At 27.7% G+C, this 21,086-nt stretch overlaps 1 protein-coding gene across 1 annotated transcript in view; it reads left to right on the top strand.

The window, feature by feature from the left end:
* The window catches only part of LOC122507455 (iroquois-class homeodomain protein IRX-3), a 45,467-nt gene extending 24,866 nt beyond the window's left edge, over positions 1 to 20,601 (top strand). Inside the window, exons 4-5 of the mRNA XM_043620174.1 lie at positions 15,034 to 15,338; positions 18,565 to 20,601. Of these exons, the coding sequence (XP_043476109.1) occupies positions 15,034 to 15,338; positions 18,565 to 19,514 (1,255 nt within the window). The 3' untranslated portion in view covers positions 19,515 to 20,601. The remainder of the gene's footprint in view (positions 1 to 15,033; positions 15,339 to 18,564) is intronic.
* Positions 20,602 to 21,086: the final 485 nt, after the last annotated feature.

The raw sequence follows: 21,086 nt of genomic DNA, 5'->3' as shown, positions 1-21,086 counted from the left end.
GAGTAAACATAGTAATTTACTCTAGTGTTATTTGTTGTAAGCGATTTTTCGTCGTTAGGTGCAATCAGCACTTGACGAACTTTAGCGCGCTTTAGCCGTATGTTAAAGATAACGAGAGCGGCGAGTAACACATAAACATTCTAATAAATTAGCGTTCAAGTGACCCGCGACTGTCGCCACAGGGTTTTTCTTGCTTGGTCTCAGAATCGCGTGTCATAACTCGACTGGTGAAAGGTCCATGTTGATAAATCAATCTGTTGCTTGCTTGAAGATTAGAAATCGGGCTAAGAGTGGGAGAGAGAGAAAGAGATAAAGACACACAAGAAGGACAAGTTGAGAATAAGTGTCATTAGTCGAGTTCGTAATTAGTAATTTTATCTCTCACCATTACTCTCTTTCTCTCTCTCTCTTCCTCTCTTTCCAGTGTCTAAAAATCAATTTTTCGTTTCAACATTTTTTTTTCAAAGTAAATTCGTTGTTAAAACGATTAAATATTAAAATAGTAAAGAGTGAAGTATGAAAGTCTCGTTAATATTTTCTGGAAATTAATTTCGAAACGCTATTTTTAGAGTCGTACAAAGGACGCTTGTTTTCTGGCGATAGAATTTTGACGGAATTTTTGCTTTTGCAGAATTTTTATTTCCTGGAATTTTACTTTCAGTTATTTATAATTTATTAAAATATCGCAATTTCAAAAATAAATTAATAAAATGGAATTTATTTATTTTTTTTATGAATTGTTTTTTGGTGAATTTTTATTTGAAGAATTTCCTTCTATACAGAATTTTCATTTCGAAAAACGTTTAAAACATTAGGAAGATATTTCTTAAAATAACAATTTCTTTAAATAAAATTTCCTGTAAAAAATCTTTCTAAATAAGTTTCATTAAATAGAAATTTGTTTAAATAAAAAGTCTTCTTTAAATAAAAATTACTTTAATTAAAAGTCGGTTTAAATAAAAATTCGTTTATATATAAAATTCGGTTAAATATAAAATTCGGCTAAATATAAATTCCTTTAAATAAAAAGAAGGTTGAATTATTGAAAATTTCTTAATTGAAAGTTGAGTAAAATTAACTTCCCCACCTGAATACAAATTCTATTAAGTAAAAAGTCGCGATTAAATAAAAATTCAATGAAACAAAAACTCTGGAAATAGAAAAATTTGTCAAATAAAATTAAAATTTAAAACTATCACAGAAAAAATTGTATTTTTTTGAGTGTTACTAAAGAATTTAAATTCGAAGAAGTAAATAAATGTCGTTCATTCGAATGATAAAAAATTTTAGGGGCGTAATAATTTTAGGGAAAACAAAACAAATAAAGAAAATAAAAAGAGAAATGAATAAAAAAATAGACAAATGAATAAAAATTAAAACAAATAGAAACGAATAGAAAAATAATAAATACAAATAGAAACGAATAAAAAATAACAAATACAAATAGAAACGAATAAAAAATAACAAATACAAATAGAAACGAATAAAAAATAACAAATACAAATAGAAACGAATAAAAAAATAATAAACACAAATAGAAACGAGTGAAAAGAAATAAATAAATAAGAATAGAAACGGATAAAAATAAACAAAACAGAAACATGATTCCGTATCGAAAATTCGCAAAAAGTAGTTGCGTTTTAAATTCGGTTTTCGAGTATATTTTAAATTCGTGCGTGCTCAATTAAAAGTGAGGCATGCGGAAGTTGAATTAGGCAATGAAGAAAGAATATTGCAGGACGTTGGTCAGTGACGAATTTCAATGACGAATTTAAATGACGATTGGCACAGATGATGTGGTTCAAAGTCACGTCGTTTGACTTGGTTGTTTCCCAGGTAAGGTAACGTGGGCCGACAACGTCGTCGGAAACCTCAAGGAATCTGACGCACTTCCGGTAAAACTGATTCGTATGCGCGGAAGCGATCAGGTACTACAGCTTGCTTAGCATCCATTCGGTCTAGTCGCAAACCGCAAACAACTAGTTTTTTTTTTTTTATTTTCTCCTTCTTTTATATCCAAGATGTATACCGACACTTTGGACCGGAATCGAATGAATATATTCATTTGTACTTTGTAATACACTACGAAGAAAATTTTATTTCATTAGTGTCCGATTATTGGCAAATAGATGTTTACTTGAGTCAAATAAATGTTTACTTGAATCAAATAAATGTTTACTTGAATCAAATAAATATTTACTTGAATCAAATAATTTTTCTTTAAATCAAATAAATTTTTATCAAAAATGATTTGAATGAATTAATTTTTCTTTAAATCAAATAAATTATTATCAGAACCATTATTTATTATTAATGAGATTTATCAAAATAGGTAATAAAAAAAATTAACTTCAGTATTTTTTTTATTTCCAAATTTAAAAATAAATATACCGAAAGTCTCATTTGCTTCGAAGAATCATTAATTGGCAATGAAAATTCATAAGTGATTATAAACAATCGATTTCCTTTGAGGCTAATTTTTCTCCTTCATTTTTTGCAACAACTTTTCTTGATTGATTATTGAATTATTTATTCTTGGCGCTCGTTAAATGCGAATGGTGAATTTGTCTCCTTTGTTTTAGATTACGACACATCCGCCTTCGACATCTATTTCAGCTCCTAATTGACTTGATTAGATAACCCCATGTCGACAGATAATGCAACATTTTCAACCCGTTACTTAATTTCCAAATTAATTACGTTTTCAATTATGCGAAATTATATATGACTGATGCATAAATTGGACTCATTTTTTTCATAATTGTTATAATTTTATAATAAGTTCACTTTTACTTTTTTTAAGGTCCATTCATAATATTATCTTATTCGAGAATCTAATTCGAGTACGGAAAAATAATTTTTAATAATGGAAAATAGTTCGAATGGGGAAAAATAATTTGAATACAGAAAAGAGTTTTGAATACAGAAAAGTAATTTGAATACAGAAACATAATTTGAATACAGAAAATTAATTCGAATACAGAAAGGTGATTTGAATACAGAAAAGTAACTTTTTGTATTTGAAATATTTTTCTGTATTCGAAATACTTTTCTGTATTCAAAACACTTTTCTGTCTTTGAAAGACAGAAAAGTGATTTGAATACAGAAAAATATTTCAAATACAAAAACGTTATTTACAGAAAATTAATTCGAATGCAGAAATGTAATTTGAATACAGAAAAGTAACTTTTTGTATTTGAAATATTTTTCTGTATTCAAATCACTTTTCTGTATTCGAATTACTTTTCTGTACTTTTCTTTCTTCCAAAGACAGAAAAGTGATTTGAATACAGAAAAGTAATTCGAATACAGAAAAATATTTCAAATACAAAAAAGTGATACGAATACATAAAATGGATTCAAGTACAGAAAAGTATTCCAAACCCAGAAAAATAGTTCGAATACAGAAAAATAAATCAAATATGGAAAAATAAATCAAATAAATGATTCGAATAAAGAATAGCAATTAAAATAAAAAAATATTTGAAGTATTCAGAAAAAAATAATTTTCTTTACCGAAACTTGATCTAGAAAAATTAATGCGTGACCACCAGTTATTTGTTTAAGTCCGTGTATAAATAAAAAGTGTATAATGCAGTGTTGGCATGCATGGCCGCGAGGTCGGGATCGGTCGGGTTAACGGTCTTGTCTTTCCGGCGGATTGGCCCTGCTTCCGGGGACATATAGGGTAGACAATGAAAAAAAAAATAAAATAAAATAAGTATATATAGTGACTATCAAACGCATTTGTATATAAGAAAAATCGTGTTCAACGTTTGAGTTTTGACGAGAGACACACGTATTAATAAGTATGTCCGTACAACGACCGATGTGTCAGCACGCGCCCCAGGCCTCCGTGAATAACGTGAGATGCATTTCATTTCGCATTTGCTTATTGCAATTCTCCGCATTTTTAATCGCGCACGAAAAAAAAAAGAAATAGAAGACGCTTGACAATCATGAGCCACTGTTTTTATCCTCACGTGATGTTAATTTATTTGCCTAACAATTCAAAGCGAAATTATATTGTTTCTCAGAAGGAAAACACAAGTTTCTACTTTGTGTAACTATTTTTTTTTCTTATTATTTTTTCCTTCATTTGCAAATTTATAATTATTATAATATAGTAATAATAAAATAATGAAAATATAACAATACTAATTTTAATAATAACAATAATTCTAACAGTAAACTAGAAACTGAAATAAATTTGTCAATTTAAAAATAAAATTCAAAATTAATTAGAGGTGTCGAGTAAGTTTTCATAAAAAGATTGAAAAGTTATGAGCGTAGAAAAAAATGTACTTAAAAGTGCGATTTTACTGAAAGTTGCGACAGCGATAGTGATAAAGCGAGACGATGATCGAAGGTCGAGGTACTTTATTTTCTATTTCGTTTCATCCAAGTGACCAGTACAATATAGAAGATGCAATAAATTACTATCGCGAGGTCATCAAAAAAACTCGAGAAACTGCGATATCTCTCACTACTTTTCAATCTATTTTTTAAATTCATTATCTTTTGTCCGATTCCCTGACATTTTTTTTTTCTTAATCACAATAAATATAAAGAAAAGTAAAATATTTATACACCATCGCAGTATAGATTCAATTTAAAGAATATAGAAGAAAAATTAGGCAAAAATTCATATATAGATTCTATTAAACAAAATTTTTCCTGACGTTGAAAGTTTATTACTAATTGAAATCGAGTGAAAGTCAATTAAAAATTAAATTACACTTGACAGGCTATTCTAAATTTATACTGTTGGGTAATATTTTTAAACTTTGGTTTCTCGTTTGTTCTTAATATAGTTTCTTGGGAATTTTTAAAATTTTAATAAATAATTGAATAATAAAATAAAAGTCGATTGAATGCGAATTTTAATTATAGCGATTAGTTGGAAATTAATATCTATTTTAATTTTTCGTTAGATTGTACATCTTTGTCATATTTTTTCGAGTCGAGTGGCAATTAGTTTCGAAGTATTTATTTATCCAATAAACATCAAGTGTCTCATGATAAATATATATGGTTCTTTAAAATATTTAGGTGATTGGCATTTATTGAAACTTTAACGCGATATTCAGAAAACAGTGAAATATAAAAATCTACAGCTAACTTTAGTTAAGATAGTCTTAACTCAAGAGACAAATTATTACTATTATAATTATTATTATTAAATTTATTTACCTCTGCAATATAAAACCTTAAAAATTGTTATCTATTTCTGACGAGAATGAATTTTTTAATATTATTTAATTATTTCAAAAGTTTTAATGCAATTATCTTGATAAATGACAAAATGATTTACAAAGATTCAATTATTTTTAGAAATTTAAAAAAATATAATAATATTCTTCACAAGAATTCAATTATTTTCAAAAGTTATAAAATTCTTCGAAGAAATTCAATTATTTTTACAAATTTTAACGAATATCTCGTCAAGAATTGAATTATTTTTATAAATAGCAAAATTTTTCGCCAAAAATTCAATTATTTTTAAAAATTTAAATAAAATTCTTTGCATTTCAATTATTTTCAAAAGCTTTTCGTAATTCAGTGATTTTCAATATTTACTACTTTCATAAAATTAATCAAAAAATGTAATTATTCAAAAAAGTTTTTGCTACAATTCTATACGAAAACATTCAAATAATTTTCATAAATAAAAAAATTTCATTTAGGAATTCAATTATTTTCACGGCAGAATTTTAAAGATTTTTAATACAATTTTAATGAAATTCCTCGAAAATTGCAATTATTCTTAAAAATTTCATTAAAACTTAAAATTTAAGAAACATTCAATTATTCAATAAAATAATATAATTCGTTGTAATGATTCAATTATTTTCATAAATAACTTTCAATTCGTCGCAGGAAATCATTTATTTTCAAAAATTTTTAAGTAATTCTGCAAAAGAATTCAATTATCTTGATAAACAACAAAATTCTCTCCATAAAATCAATTATTTCAAGGAATTTTAATAAAATTCTTTTCCAAAATTCAATTATTTTTAGGAAATTAAAAAAAATAATAATATTCATGAAAACAATTCAATTATTTTCAAAATTAATCAAATTCTTCGAAGAAATTCAATTATTTTTACAGATTTTAACGAATATCTCGTCAAGAATTGAATTATCTTTATAAATAGCAAAGTTATCGCCAAAAATTCAATTATTTTCAAAAATTTAAATAAAATTCTTTGCATTTCAATTATTTTCAAAAGTTTTTCGTAAATCAATGATTTTAAATATTTACTATTTTCATAAAATTTATCAAAAAATTTAATTATTGAAAAAAAATGTTTGATACAATTCTACGAAAACATTCAATTATTTTCATAAATAATAAAATTTCATTTAGGATTTCAATTATTTTCACGGCAGAATTTAAAATATTTATAATACAATTTTCAATAAATTCCTCGAAAAATTCAATTATTCTTAAAAATTTTATTAAAACTTGACGCAAAAATTCAAATTTAAGAAACATTCAATTATTCAATAAAATAATATAATTCGTTGCAATGATTTAATTAATTTCATAAATAATCTTTAATTCGTCGCAGGAAATCATTTATTTTCAAAATTTTTTTAGTAATATCTGCAAAAGAATTCAATTATCTTGATAAATAATAAAATTCTCCCCATAAAATCAATTATTTTAAGGAATTTTAATAAAATTCTTTTCCAAAATTCAATTATTTTCATAAGTATCAAAATTCATCACAATAATTTAATTCTTTTGAAAAGTAATAAAATACTTTGCAAAAATTATAAATTATTATCAAAATATTTTTTAAGTTCTCGTCACGAATTAAATTATCTTTATTAATAGGTAGCGAAATTCTTCTCAAGAATTAAATTATTGTCAAAAATGTTAATAAATTTCTTGTCAAAATTTCAATTATTTAAACAAAATTTAATAAATTTCTTCGTATGAATTCAATTATTTTCATAAATTATTATTTAAATTCTTAGCATGGATTTTTAGAAATAATTGAATTTTGAAAAGGTTTCAAATTCAAATCTTTGGAAATAAATTTTTCATACTTTTAACTAATAATTGATTTAAAGAAGAATTTTAGTTAAAAATTCTAGAAAATAATCATTGAATTTAAATGATGAAAATAATTTCGAAGAAGTTAGAGTAACAATATTCTTATATCAAATAATAATTTTATCCCTGGGTTATGGTTAATTATTATAAAAACATGAAAAAATCGATTACTCCGAGTCAAAGACTCGGAGTGATTGATTTCTTCATGTTTATAATAATATTCTTATAAGTTATTAAATTTTAAACGATTTGAATACGAAATTTTTGATAATCTTAATTTTAATGGAAAAATAATAATGATTAAATAATTATGATAAATAAAACAATTGGTTTATTTATCAAAATTATTTAATTATTATTTTTCCATTAAAATTAAGATTTTAATTTAATTTATTTAATTTTTAATTATTAAAAATGTCACAAATAAATTTATTAGAACATTCTGTTTGGAAATCAGGGAAAAGTTAGAGAAATACAAAGTTAAATTTTTGTGGCAACCCTGAATGAGTTTTAAATGATCAAAAATCAATCTTAAAAATATTTTCGTTATTTTGTCACAATGAATGGGAGTTTGAAACTGTTAAAAAATTATAATGCATCGCAGGAACTATTTTATTATTATAGTCGGCAATCAGGGTTCCAAGACGTGTCACAGACTCCAAAGTACAGCTTTCTATACTCATCGGTCCTGATGGCTAACCTTTTGAAGGGTCGAGCTATAGAAAAAGCAGACCCCAGCCATAACTCGGTCATTAAATGGTAGTTCATCATCTACGCGAGACGTCCTTATGGCATGAGCGATGTATGGGGTTTTACACTAGAGACTGCTAGGCTCCATATTCACTTTCATCATTAGCCACAAATATTCTCTGTGCCATAATATAATACCCTCTAGAATTCGTGGGATACTCGTTTTCTCAGATTATAAACGTCATGAGAATGTTTTTACAAGAAAAAAAATATATAACAATGATTCCTTTGTAGATTAACAAAAAAGATCCTTTTCACTATGCTGAGATGTTCGCACAAATTAGTGTTTATTCCTTTTTTTATTTGAAATGTTTCAGAAAAATGTAGAATTTAATAGTCCGAGATTATTTCTGTATACATTTGTATATTAGAATAATATTCTCTAAATACATATGTATTTAGAATACACTAGAAACATTTGCATACGTACGTGTTTCTAAAACACAATACATTTGTATTTTAATATACTTATCAAAGTGTTGAGAAATAAATTTATAATAAACGATTGTATTTTCTACGAAACATTTTATTGAATCATTAAAATTTGTTTATGAAAAGATTATCAATTTTGTTCGATAGATACACGCACAAATTCTGTTATATATTTAATCCTTGACAAGCAAAGTTTCAAGTAAGATAAATATTTAATCAGCGGGCTTTCATTGTGTTTGCGGTTATTATGAATCTCGTCTGACCGATAAGCAACTATGTATGCGGGTGTGATGGAGACTTCCTATTAATTATAAACATCTTGAATACCTCAGAGGCCGTATCTGGTGATAGCTGAGCATGTACTGCATAAATAATCATAAAGAGAGGAAGTGGAAGGAAACCTGATGCCATTTCATTACAGGTTGCTTATGTCTCTGGCAAATATGTTTATCGCATAAATGCCGCGCTGTTTAATGAACTGAGTATGTCTCTGTTCTACATTGTAACATCATTTTGTCATTCATTAAGATATTTAATTTCTTAGAAGATTCTTATATAGAAGATTCTATTGAAGCTGTATTATATACAAAACGGTTTGTTGCTTCAAGTCAATTTCATTTTTAATCAATGAAATTTAATTCAGGGAAATTTTATTTAAAGCTGCTTTTATTTTAAAGGGAAAATTTGTTTCAATCAATGCAAAAATAGTAGCAAATTACTTACACAGAAACAGGAGTACTAATCAATTACATGCGCCATAAACCAATAAGGAAAAATTCTTACCTGCAACAAAAAAAACATTCATTTTAAGTTAATTTATTTGTTTCAACTTATTCAAAACATTTGCACAGTGTAGCAATAATTTTTTTATTGTAAAATACAGAAAAAAGTTGTATTGTAAAAATAGTGTAAAAATATTGTAGAAAAGTGTCAAAAAGTACAAATGTTCGCAATGAGTTTAGTTTAGTCACAATTAAGTGATTAGGAGAGACATTAAGTCAAGTAGAGACGCTTTAAAAAAAGAAAAAATGCTGTGAGTGAGAAATTTTAAAAAAGTGGGGTAAAAAAAAGATAAGAGCGTTAAATCATCAACAGAAATAACCGACATGCGCGAGTTTGAGACAGTAAAGATGGCGTTAGATTCTATACCGAAAATTGGCTACACCTCCAGCTGATAAAATGTAACCAGCGGCTTCCACGTGTATAAAAAGGAGGGTCGTGTTTGGTTAGATATCACCCTTATGCCCAACTGCTAACAAGGGGCGGAGTCCTGCCAAACGAGCTCACCTGCCTTCCTACTGGCCTTCCACATTGATGGCAACATACTCACATTAGGTTTCAAATAGCCACTAATGTGCACTCACGTATATGTTATATTCATGTTCCTACAACCATGTATACAAACTTTTTCAATGAACTTCGCCAATCTTTACGATTCGCAATATTAAATTACTTCACGTGCAGTATGCTCACTATTCGGTTTCAATTTGTGATTAATTTTTCCTAATTTTTCTCAAATGATGCTTTTACTCTTCTGTTTAGTGAATGTCTGTTTTATAGTTTTATACACTCCAAGACAAGACTAATTGATAAATATTTTATAACATCCAAACTATCCGAAGTATTTCCGAGATCTTAGAATCCAACTACTGAATTTAACATTTCTAAAATGATTGATAAAATTTTTCTAGTACTTATATATTATAATTATATCGATATTCAGAATTGCGAGCGAGGACTGAATGAAGGCATTGTTGATGGAATAAACCTATCTCGTCGATAGGAAATCCCGCACACGAGATACATTCATGGAACCGATGTGATCTATAAATAAAATTTTAAAAAAGGAAGGGATTTTTTTTCCCCCTCTTGTACATTATAAATTTCGAGAAAATAAATAAAGAAACAAGCTCTACAGTTCTTATCTCTTTGAAGAGTAAATTGGTACCAAAAGCGTACGAGTTTCGCGCGATGACACATGAAATGAGACATGATGAGTTAGACTTAACAACTTGGGAAGATGTAGCAAATGGTATGTCGACTCGAGTCTACACGAAAAAAAGAAGTCGAAATTTTGATTCCCTTTTTTCTCTCTCTGCAAATTTTTCGGGTTTTCTTTTACTTTTTAACGATTCTCAATTGGAGAAAACAGATGTTAATTGAATTTTGTTTTAATTGGCCAAAGGAACTCAAATTTTAAGGAACGATGGAGAAAAGGAGGAAAAATAGAAAGAGGAGAAAAAGTAGAAAGAGAGAGAGAGAGAGAGGGGGAGGGAGAGAGAGGGAGAGATAAAGAGAGAAAAGAGGAAGAATGATAAAGAGAAAAAAGAAGAAAGAAAAACGAGAGGAAGCAGATGAGGCGTGGAGAGGTGGTGCAGAGGCTTGAAGAGCACGGTCCGATTAGCAATCGCCATGGAAACAAGCAGTTGATGCGATCAGTTCGCGCATGAGAGGAAAGGGCTGCGTTCGATGTGCCTATGTAGATATATTCTATAGGTATAACCATCGCATTTAAAGCATCGCAATGATGATGGTAGTGGTACTCGTGGTGGCTGGGGGGTGAGAAATAGATTGGGAGGAGTGTAGGTGGTGAGAGGAGAGAAAGAGAATCGGGAGAAAGCAGCAGTTCCCGTTCTCTCGGCCGGCTGCCTGTTATCATGAGAAACAAGCTTCCACTCTGATTTTTTAATCCGATCCCACCGTCCACCCACCCCTCTCTTTCAACTGAATTTTAAAATAACTGCAGAACGCCATTTGCTCCTCGCAAACAGACCGGGGTTAAGCTTCACTCTCTCTCTCTCTCTCTCTCTCTTTCTCTCTCTCAATTTTTCCCTCTCTCCCATTTCCCCTTTTCTCCTACTTTATCCATATCTCTTTTTCACTCTTGCATTCCTCTTTTGATTTCTCTTTTGCAACTATTTTTTATCCCCTTTCTTTATGCCTCTCTTTTTTTTGTTTTTGATGTGCAGCTTTTCCAATATCATCGCGGAGACGACGCGACGGATGGATAGGCCACCAGAATGGGACAGATAGAGTACATATATATTCACGAAGGCCTGCCAAATTGAAATGTTTAGCGCGTCGTTTCAGCTGCTGTGTGATCCCGCATGCAGTAGTGTGGCACAGAGGCAATATAGAGCCTCTAGGCACATCCCTTGGTAGCAAAGCGCAGGGTAGATAAGTGACAGTTTTATTAATTTCCCATCTCTGGGTACAATGCCACCCACTGATGTCACTCCTGCGAACACGAACACACAAACTTATACGCATAGCAATGCTATATGGGGCTTTTGCACACGTTGCCTCTATATCAAGGGGTGGTTGGGACGTGAAATAAAGCTCAATAATGGCGTCGCGCCGTGACGGTGCCGCCACCCTTTCCTCTCACTGCTACTCTCCTGTCTTCCATCTTCCAAGACCCGCGGGACAACCGCGATATTGTTTATTATTTAATTTCGCCGCGCCTCTTTTCTTTTTTTGGGAATGGTGCGAAATTTTATGTATAGCATTGCGTCGAGACGAATTTTTTTATTCTTCTTCTTCATTTGATCCTCTTCAATCTATTATCCATTTTTTAGCTATACTGATAACTTTATCGCACACGTTATTTCTTTTGGCCATCCGGCGGTTGAGGTTAACAGGGCTCGAACCAGTAAAAGTATTTAAAAATACGAGCTTTACTCTCTAAATCTGAATTAGTAAGTTTCTACTAATAAAATAGTGCGGATTCGTTTACCAATTTGAATTAGTAACAGTTTTTACTAATCTTTAGTAGTTTTTTACTAATTGCTAGTAGAATACAAATTGGTAAACAAATCAACACTATTTCATTAGTAGAAAGTTACTAATTCAGATTTAGAAAGCACGGACCAAAAATGAAAAATTACGGACCAATTACTGACAAAAATATAACCAGTCTTTGACTCGGAGTGATCGATTTCTTCATGTTTTATAATAATTAAAGATGACCGAGTGATAAAATCATTGTCAATACAATTATTATTTTCAAGAATTTTTAACTAAAATTCTTCTTTAAATCGATCATTTTTAATAATTTTTGAAAAAGTTCTTCGACAATATTCAATATTCATTTTTACGAAACTTCAATTATTCGTAAATTCTTCAATAAAATATATATAAGAAAATAAAAACTTAAAATAATATAAAAAAATTCAATTCAACTTTTACAAAAAAAAAATTAATTTTAAAATTCAATTATTTCTAAAAATTCAAGATATATTGCTTATAATATTCAATTATTATCTAAAATTTTAACTGAAATTCATTTTTATAAAATGAAAATCAATTTTTATTAGAAAATTCTACTAGAATTATCAATTATTTAAATACAAAAATAAATAATTTATTGTATAATTGAAAGTTTCTTCAAATTCAATTCCTTTGAAGAATTTTATTAACAAATTTCTAAATAATTGAATTCTTTCAACGAATTTCAATAAAATTAAAAATAATTAAATTTTTCGAGAAATTCGATTAAAATTATATTAAAAATAATTAAAATTCTTCTGCGATTCTGCGAAATAATTGAATATCTAAGAAGAATTTTATTATTTTCGAATAATATTTAATTTTTGCAAAGAATATTATATTACTCTTGAAAATAATTGAATTTCTGCAATAAATTATAACTTTTTCAAAATTAAATTTGTTTTCGTGTTTTTAATTAAAATTCTTCTGTAAATGCATTATTATTAATATTTTTTGAAAAAGTTCTTTGAAAATTTTCAATTTCATTTTTTAACAATTCAATGTCACAAAATATCAATTATTCGGAAATTCTTCAATTCATTGCAAAGAAATTTAAAAAATATTTGTAAATAATTGAATTCCTGTGAAATTTTTATTAGTTTACGAAAATAATTAAAGGTTTGCGTAGAATTTTATTAAATTTTTTTAAAATAATTGAATTCTTTTGAAAAATTTTATTAAAATAGTAGATATTAAAAATCATTGAATTTTCGAAAATTTTTTAAAACAATTTAATTTCGGAGAAGAATTAAATTATTTCTAAAGATAATTGAAATTTGGCCAAGAATTTTGAAAATTCATTTGTTTACGGTTCAATTTTACAAAATTTTAATTATTCGTAAATTCTTCAATTAAATATATATTAAAAAATAAAAACTTGAAATAATTTCAAAAAAAAATCAGCAATTAAAATTTCTCAAAAAAATTAATTTTACAGAATTGTTAGTTAAAAATATGAAAAATTCAGACTTTCAAAGATTTTAATTTGAAACCTTTTCAAAATTCAATTATTTCTAAAAATCCATGCTAATATTTTAAATAATAATTTATTATTTCAAGAAAACGGAGAATACAACAAAAATTTATTGAATGTTTCTTAAAATTGAATTCTTTTAAAAAATGTTATCAATAAATTTTTGAATAATTGAATTTTTTTGATAAATTTTAATAACATTTTTAAGAGTAAAACACATTTTTCGAGGAATTCGATAAAAATTGTATTAAAAGTAATTGAATTCTTGACATTCTTATGAGTTTTATTATATTTTTGAAAATAATTGAATTTCTGCAATCGTTTGTAATTGCTCTGAAATTCTCCAAATTATATCGTACAATTTACGAACTTTTCGTCTTTTCTCAATCAAATTACGGACTTTATGTACCTTTTTTTAAAAAAAACTGACTTTTACGGACTTCAAGCATATATTTACGGACCTTTACGGAATTTACGAACTTAGTTCGAGCCCTGCGTTAATCGAAAGTTAAATCAATCGGAGAATCAAAAGAGAACCAAAACTTACTTTAAATTTATTAATTTTTAAATTAATTTTCGAATAACAGAAAATGCAAAAGAAAACCAAAATTCCGACTCGAAAATACACCAAAAAAAAACTCTAAACTAAAAACGAAAGAATTCAGTGAATTAAATTTTTGAAAGCTAAATTCAGTTTGGCAGCAGTTAAGTCCTGCAGGTTCATCTTATCTATGTTTGAATTGGGAAAAAAACTTAAGAGAGAAGAAGATATATCCGTTGGTGGTGGAAAATTTAATTTCGATCCCGTCGATTCAGCAGTTATATCCAAGTTTAATCTTTGATAAGGGTTAGTCTTTTAGTAATGGGATCCCGGAGGGTCGGTTGGACCAACGAGACTGGGATGAGTGGAAAAAGGGACTGCGAAGATGGTAGAAAGGAAGCTTAAACCGTTAGATAGAGATCTGCCTCAGGACGAAAGTAATACCTACCGCTTATACCTTGAACTCGACTTTTATACGGTTGAGGCGTAACGAGCCTCACGATTGGATAACTTTTCCGACGCCAACTTTCCTCCAAGAGGACTCGTGTTTTTTTCTCAAATCGAGTGTCATCCAAAGTCCTGCAAAACTCTCATGCTCTCTCTCTTTCTCCCCTCTTTTTCTTACTTTTTTTCTGCTTTTCTTATTTTTCATAACTTCATCGAATTCGCTTACTTTTTCTTTTGTTTCCTCTTGTTGGACACTTTTTCGAAATGGTTTATAATTAATTTTTAACCTTCACAATTTAATTAAATTTATAATTTTTGACTGATAATTTAATTTTCAAACCTGAGAATTTAATTTTGTCATTTACTATGACAAATAATAATCGTGTAAAAAATTTCAGCTGTAAATATTTTACACGATTTTATTGTTAGTGAAAATATTTACAGTATTTTATTGTTTGGAAATATTTGCATATTTTTAGAAACTAACACTAATTGTTAAGTTTATTTGAGTGTTTATTGAGTAATAATCGAGATTTTCTCAATTTCTGTTACAGCTATGGGGTAGATTTGAATGGCGCAAGGCGGAAGAATGCAACCCGCGAAACTACCAGTACCCTAAAGGCTTGGTTAAACGAGCACAAAAAAAATCCGTATCCAACGAAGGGGGAAAAAATAATGTTAGCAATTATTACGAAAATGACGTTGACTCAAGTGTCGACGTGGTTCGCAAATGCCCGACGGCGACTCAAGAAGGAAAACAAGATGACGTGGGAGCCAAGAAACAGGGTGGAAGATGAGGACAATAATAATGAAGACGACGATAGCGGAAGGAAGAGCGTCGACGACAAGGATCGATTAGGTAAATATCGATCATTGCCAAAAAAATATTTTTCTTTCTTTAAAAACTCACTTTTCCAAAAAAAAAATTCTGTTCTAATTTGAAATTTAACAATTTAACAATTTAACAAATTTAACAAATTTAACAGTATTTTATTGTTTGGAAATATTTTATTTTTTAGAAAATTTAATTTCAATACGAAATTTTTAAGTTTCTTAATGAACGAAATTTTCTATCGATATAAATATTTTCAAAAATTACTCACTGCGATATAGAAAGAAGATCTTGAAAAGTTCAAAAACTTTTTGTAGAAAGCGAAAAGAAAATTATTTCGAAACTTTATAGTTAATATTTTTAATTCGTGACTCAACATGTTAATAAAATTTCAAGACTGGAATATAGAATTTCATTTTGAAAAAGTTTCCAAGTTAATTCATCACTTTAATAGGTATTTATACATATTTTAAAAAATTAACAGTTACCCTCATGAATAACTCAAATTTGAAACCAAAATCGTATCTGTTTTTGTTTTAGTTTTTAAAAAAATTGCCTCACATTTTTACTGAGATGCAATATTTGTACCATTCAGAAGCTGGATTACATTTTATCATAAATAAATTTAAATACTAGAATATCAAATTCATACATATTATATATACATATGTATACAGATTTTAAAAAATTAACACTTCATTAGTGTTAATTCACGAATCAAATTAGAAACCAAAATAATATATGCCGTCTCATTTTTTTTAAAAACATTACCTTACGTTTTTTTAATTGAAATGCAATATTTTAACATTAAGAAGTAAGATTACTGTTCGTCATATTTAAATTTATTTATTATATACATTTTAAAAAATGATAAAAAGTGCGAGAATACTATATTGAGCCACAAGAGATAGGCAATAAAAATATCATTAAAAACAAGATATCCTTTTAAATTTTATTGCGAAAGCAAGACAATCCCTATTCCTTATGGAATTATTAATTTTATTACACTTTCAACATCTTGTTAAGTCTGTTAATGTAATTGAGGTTACACTGTAATGCATAATTTGCATTCAATTTCAGTTCTTTATGGACAAAAAAATGATTAGTTTTCTATAATTTACTTTTTGTTGTTTAAATCAATTTTAAATTAATTAACTTGGAAATTTATTCTTCCAGTCAATAAAAATCGGTTATGTTAAATATTTTGAATTTTGATGGACGTTTTATTTCTTAAATTATTAATTCAACACAGTTTTCTTTGAAAGTACCAAATATTTTTAATGTTTGGTACAAAAAAGTACCAAAGTGCGGATTAAATTGATACAAAAAATTTGGAAACATTTTGGTTTCAATTCAATTATGTTCAAAAATTTTTTTAAATTCTAGTTAAAATTTCAATTATCTTTATAAGAAATAAAATTCTTATCCGAAATTCAATTATTTTCTAAAATTTCAAATATATTCAGAAAATTCAAAAAAATAGTTCTGAGAAATTCAATTATTCCTAAAAATTTAAATAAACTGTTAAAAATTCTATTATTTAAAAAAATGTTGACAAAATTCTTTACAAGATTTAGTTAATTCAATTATTTTCAATACAATTTTTCTTAAGAATTCAATTATTTTCACAAATAAATAAATAATACATTTTTTTATGAGAATTCAATTATTTAAAAAAATTTGAATAAAATTCTACACAAGAAATCAATTATTTTCATAAATAATAAAAAATTTCTCGAGAATTCAATTATTTAAAAAAATTTGAATAAAATTCTTCACGAGAAATTAATAATTTTCATAAATAATAATATTTTTCTCCGGAATTCAATTATTTTCACACAAATAAAATTCTTCATAGGAATTCAATTCTTTAAAAAAATTTATAATAAAATTCGTTTACAAAAATTTAATTATTTTCATAAATAAAAATAACAAAACTTATGGCAGAATGTCAATTATTTTTTGTACAATTTTAAATAAAATGATAGGAAATTGCATTTATTCCTATAAAATTTTTTTTAAATTCGCCAAAAGAATTCAATTATTTTTAAAAAAATTTGATAAAATTCTCCATAAAAATTCAATTTGAAGAAATATTAAATTATTTAATAAATTATTTATTTTTGTACCTATTCAAATAATTGAATTCTCGAGTAATTTACTAATAAAAATTGATTAAAAAATAAATTTTACCTAAAATTTTAAATTATAAATGAATATTAAAAGCATTATAGCGTGAATTTTTAGAAATAATTGAATTTTGAGAAGGTTTCAAATTAAAATCTTTGAAAATTTGAAGTCTTCAAACTTTTAACTGACAATTCTATAGAATTAATTTATTTTAAAAAAGTTTAATTGAATTCTTTTTGTATTATTTAAAGTTTTTATTTTTCTTATAATAAATATTTAATTAAAGAATTTCCGAATTATCGAAATTTCCTAAAATTAAATTGTAAACAAAGGGGTTTAAAAATTCCCAAGGAACTTTTGCAAAAATTATTAATAATAATTGATGATTGAATTCTTTCGAACAATTTTAATAAATTTTTTTAAAATAATTGCATTTTTCGAGGAATTTATTTAAATTTGTTTTAAAAATAATTGAAATCCTATGAAAAATTTTATTATTTATGAAAATAATTGAATTCTTACAACGAATTTTATTACTTTTTTTAAAATAATTGAATTCATGTGAAATATTTTATTACCTACTTGTAAAAGTAATTGAATTCTTGCGAAGGAATTTATTAAAATTTTTGAAAATATAATTTAATGTTTTTTTGAAAACTTAAATTATTATAAAACATTATTTTCAAAAGTTATTGAATTTGAAAATCTTAATTCCTATGGAAAATTAATAGTTATTAAATATTTATTAAAAAAAGAAGTTATTGATGTTTTTAAATAATTTTACACTTAAAGAAATTCGTAATAAATAAATTTAATACAACATTTTTTTGAAAATCTAATAATTTTTGTAGTGAATCAGAATATTCTTCAGGGTCAGGGAAAAAGTCAAATTTTTCTCTGGAAATCAGGAAAAAACAAAATTAAATTTTTGTGGCAATCCTGAAGATGATAAAATTTTTGGCAAAATGACCCAATGTGTGAATGGGGTGACAAAAAATGTGTTTAATTAACCTTCGTTAGGTTAATTAAAATTTTAAGCAACCGAGAAATTAGAGGAGTTATTAAAAAAAATTGTAGTAAATGAAGAACAAATTTTAAATAGATCATAAATTTATGTTTGCAGATTCTAAAGACTCAGGGACCGGATCAAGTGAAGATGGAGATCGACCAGCGCATCGTCTGGATCTCCTCCACGGATCGGGTGGTGCTGGTGGATTTCCGGTGAAGGCGGAAAGTGAATGGAGTGAGTCAAGAGCCGACAGCGGTCCGGATAGTCCCGAATGTCTCTTTGATCAAAGAGAACCAAGGCATCCAATGCAACTTCAACATCCGGCATATCTACCGTCGTCGCGTCTCCTTCGTCATTCATCCCCTGAAGCAACATCGCCAGGAAGTCATCACCTACCGCCCAGTACGAGTGCAACGTCCACCGGAAGTGCGACCACCAAGCCAAGAATATGGTCCCTCGCCGACATGGCCAGCAAGGACGGTGATCAGCCTAGTCCAAATTCAGCGAGTCTCGTGTCCCCCTTCACATCATCGACGGGCGGCGGCGGTGGTGGTGGCGGGGGGAAACTCGTCAGTCCTCTCGCCAGTAGACTTCCACCACATCATCCACTTCATCCCGCAATGCATCCCGGTTCACAATTCGTCAGACCTCATCCAGATTTCTATCGAAATTTCTACGGTTCTTTGCATCAAGGCTCAGGTGATATGTCACTACTCGAAACGTACTCGAGGACTCTCGGTGGTCTAGGTGGGGCTCCAGGTATTCTAACACCCACCTCATCGTCATCGACCGAGGCAAAAACCTTTTCCCCCGAAGTGAAATCATTCCCCGAAGCCAAATCATTCTCCCCCGATATAAAACCATTCCCCAATCAAGAAACTAAAAACTTCCCCACCGACGTCAAGCCTTTCTCAACAAACGGAAATCCCGCGAACCGAACAGGTATTCTCACAACATCATCGGGCGTCTCACCATCATCATCATCGTCCTCAGCGTCATCAGCCGGCTCGGAACCATCATCCCATCATCCACCAACGGAACTAAAATCCCCCGGTCGAGTATGAATTACTCCCACCGAGTGATTGAAAGACAATTCATGACAATAAGACTATAAAAATCTTTTTTTTTCTCCCATTTCCTTTTGTAAATTAGTGTACAGATTTTATTGTAATTTCTTATTCTCTTTTATGGAGAGAGAAAAAGAGTTACCCTGCTGCTTCCAGAAATGAATATAAAAATGAAGAGTAGTCTACAAATCCAAGAAGTAGTAGTGAAATTATCGAAAAAAAAATAATTTTAGATAGTGTCGTATAAATATTATACATACATACATACAAATATAAAAAAAAAATTATTAATATTATTTATGCGTCTGTAAATAGTAGGCCTGGTGCGTACCAGCCAGTGTATGTATTGTATGTAGAGTAGTGTGATAATTATTAAAATTGATAATTAATAAAAAATAATTATTATTACGCAGTATAATAATTATTATTGTATCTGAAATCATTATTCATACTAGAAATCGATGACTATTATTGCGACAATGATGATTATTGTTATTGCAATGTTTATAATTATTATATCGATTCACCTCGACATGTCAGTTTTGGTCATGAATCCCTTGATCACTGTTATGACAATTTATCAGTCGAATTTCATCCAAATGGATTCAAAAACTAGGATTTTTTTATTATATTTATTAATAATTTGTATTATAATATAAGATGTACGCTGTATATTATAATACCCAACGGATATTATATTTTACATTATAATATACGATGGATATTATGCTATAAAATAATATACTATAAAAATTTACAATCGAAAACCAAAAATCGAGAAACTTTTTTTCATTTAATGAGAATCGACTGGCAAAATGTCTGCGAGAAATTATAATTGTACTTCCAATTGCGTCTCTTCCTTTTTCAACAATTATTGGACGAATGTAGAGTTTATAATAGAGGTCTTTTAGACAATGAGGTGGTGACGCAAGGAATGTCCACATATCATGTCATGTCGTGAGTGAACGATCGCCAGTCATTCGTATCCAAATTTCATCGCCAACCTGCCGATACCACATTGGCAAACAGCGGGTGGCATCTGTTCTTCGCAATAAACGAATCATTACGAAATCATTAAAAAAAATTCTCTTCTTTTTTTAAAACTCAATCTCCTATCCATCATCCTATTTGCATCTTTTACCTATAAGCATATTTCTAATTATGCAGTGATTCAATTTTTTAATATTTTGGAATAAAGAGACATAACTGATTAACTGACTCAGGAAAGTATTAAATAATCTATTTTTGTAGGTAAGTTTTACTGCTTTAGTTTAATTTCAATAAATTTAATTACCTTAGCTTTCATTTAATAATTTTCTTAACTTTAAATTAATTTAATAATTTTCTTAACTTCAACTTAAATTAATAACTCTTTAAATCTTTAATAATTTAATAATTAATTAAGTTTAACTTAATCATTTTTATTACTTTGAGTAACTTCAGCAATAAAAATGAAAATTTTTTTAAAGATAATAAATAATTATAATTTTGCTGCATATTGTGTAGAAAAGTGTATACTATACTGAAAAGTGTACTTTTCCAAAAATTTTTCATTATTTCGCTGAATAC

This window comes from Leptopilina heterotoma, unplaced genomic scaffold, assembly GCF_015476425.1.
Source record: "Leptopilina heterotoma isolate Lh14 unplaced genomic scaffold, ASM1547642v1 Lhet_114, whole genome shotgun sequence".
NCBI classification, from domain to species: Eukaryota; Metazoa; Arthropoda; class Insecta; order Hymenoptera; family Figitidae; genus Leptopilina; species Leptopilina heterotoma.
Note: the sequence above shows the minus strand (reverse complement) of the source record. Positions and strands in the feature narration are given on the sequence as shown.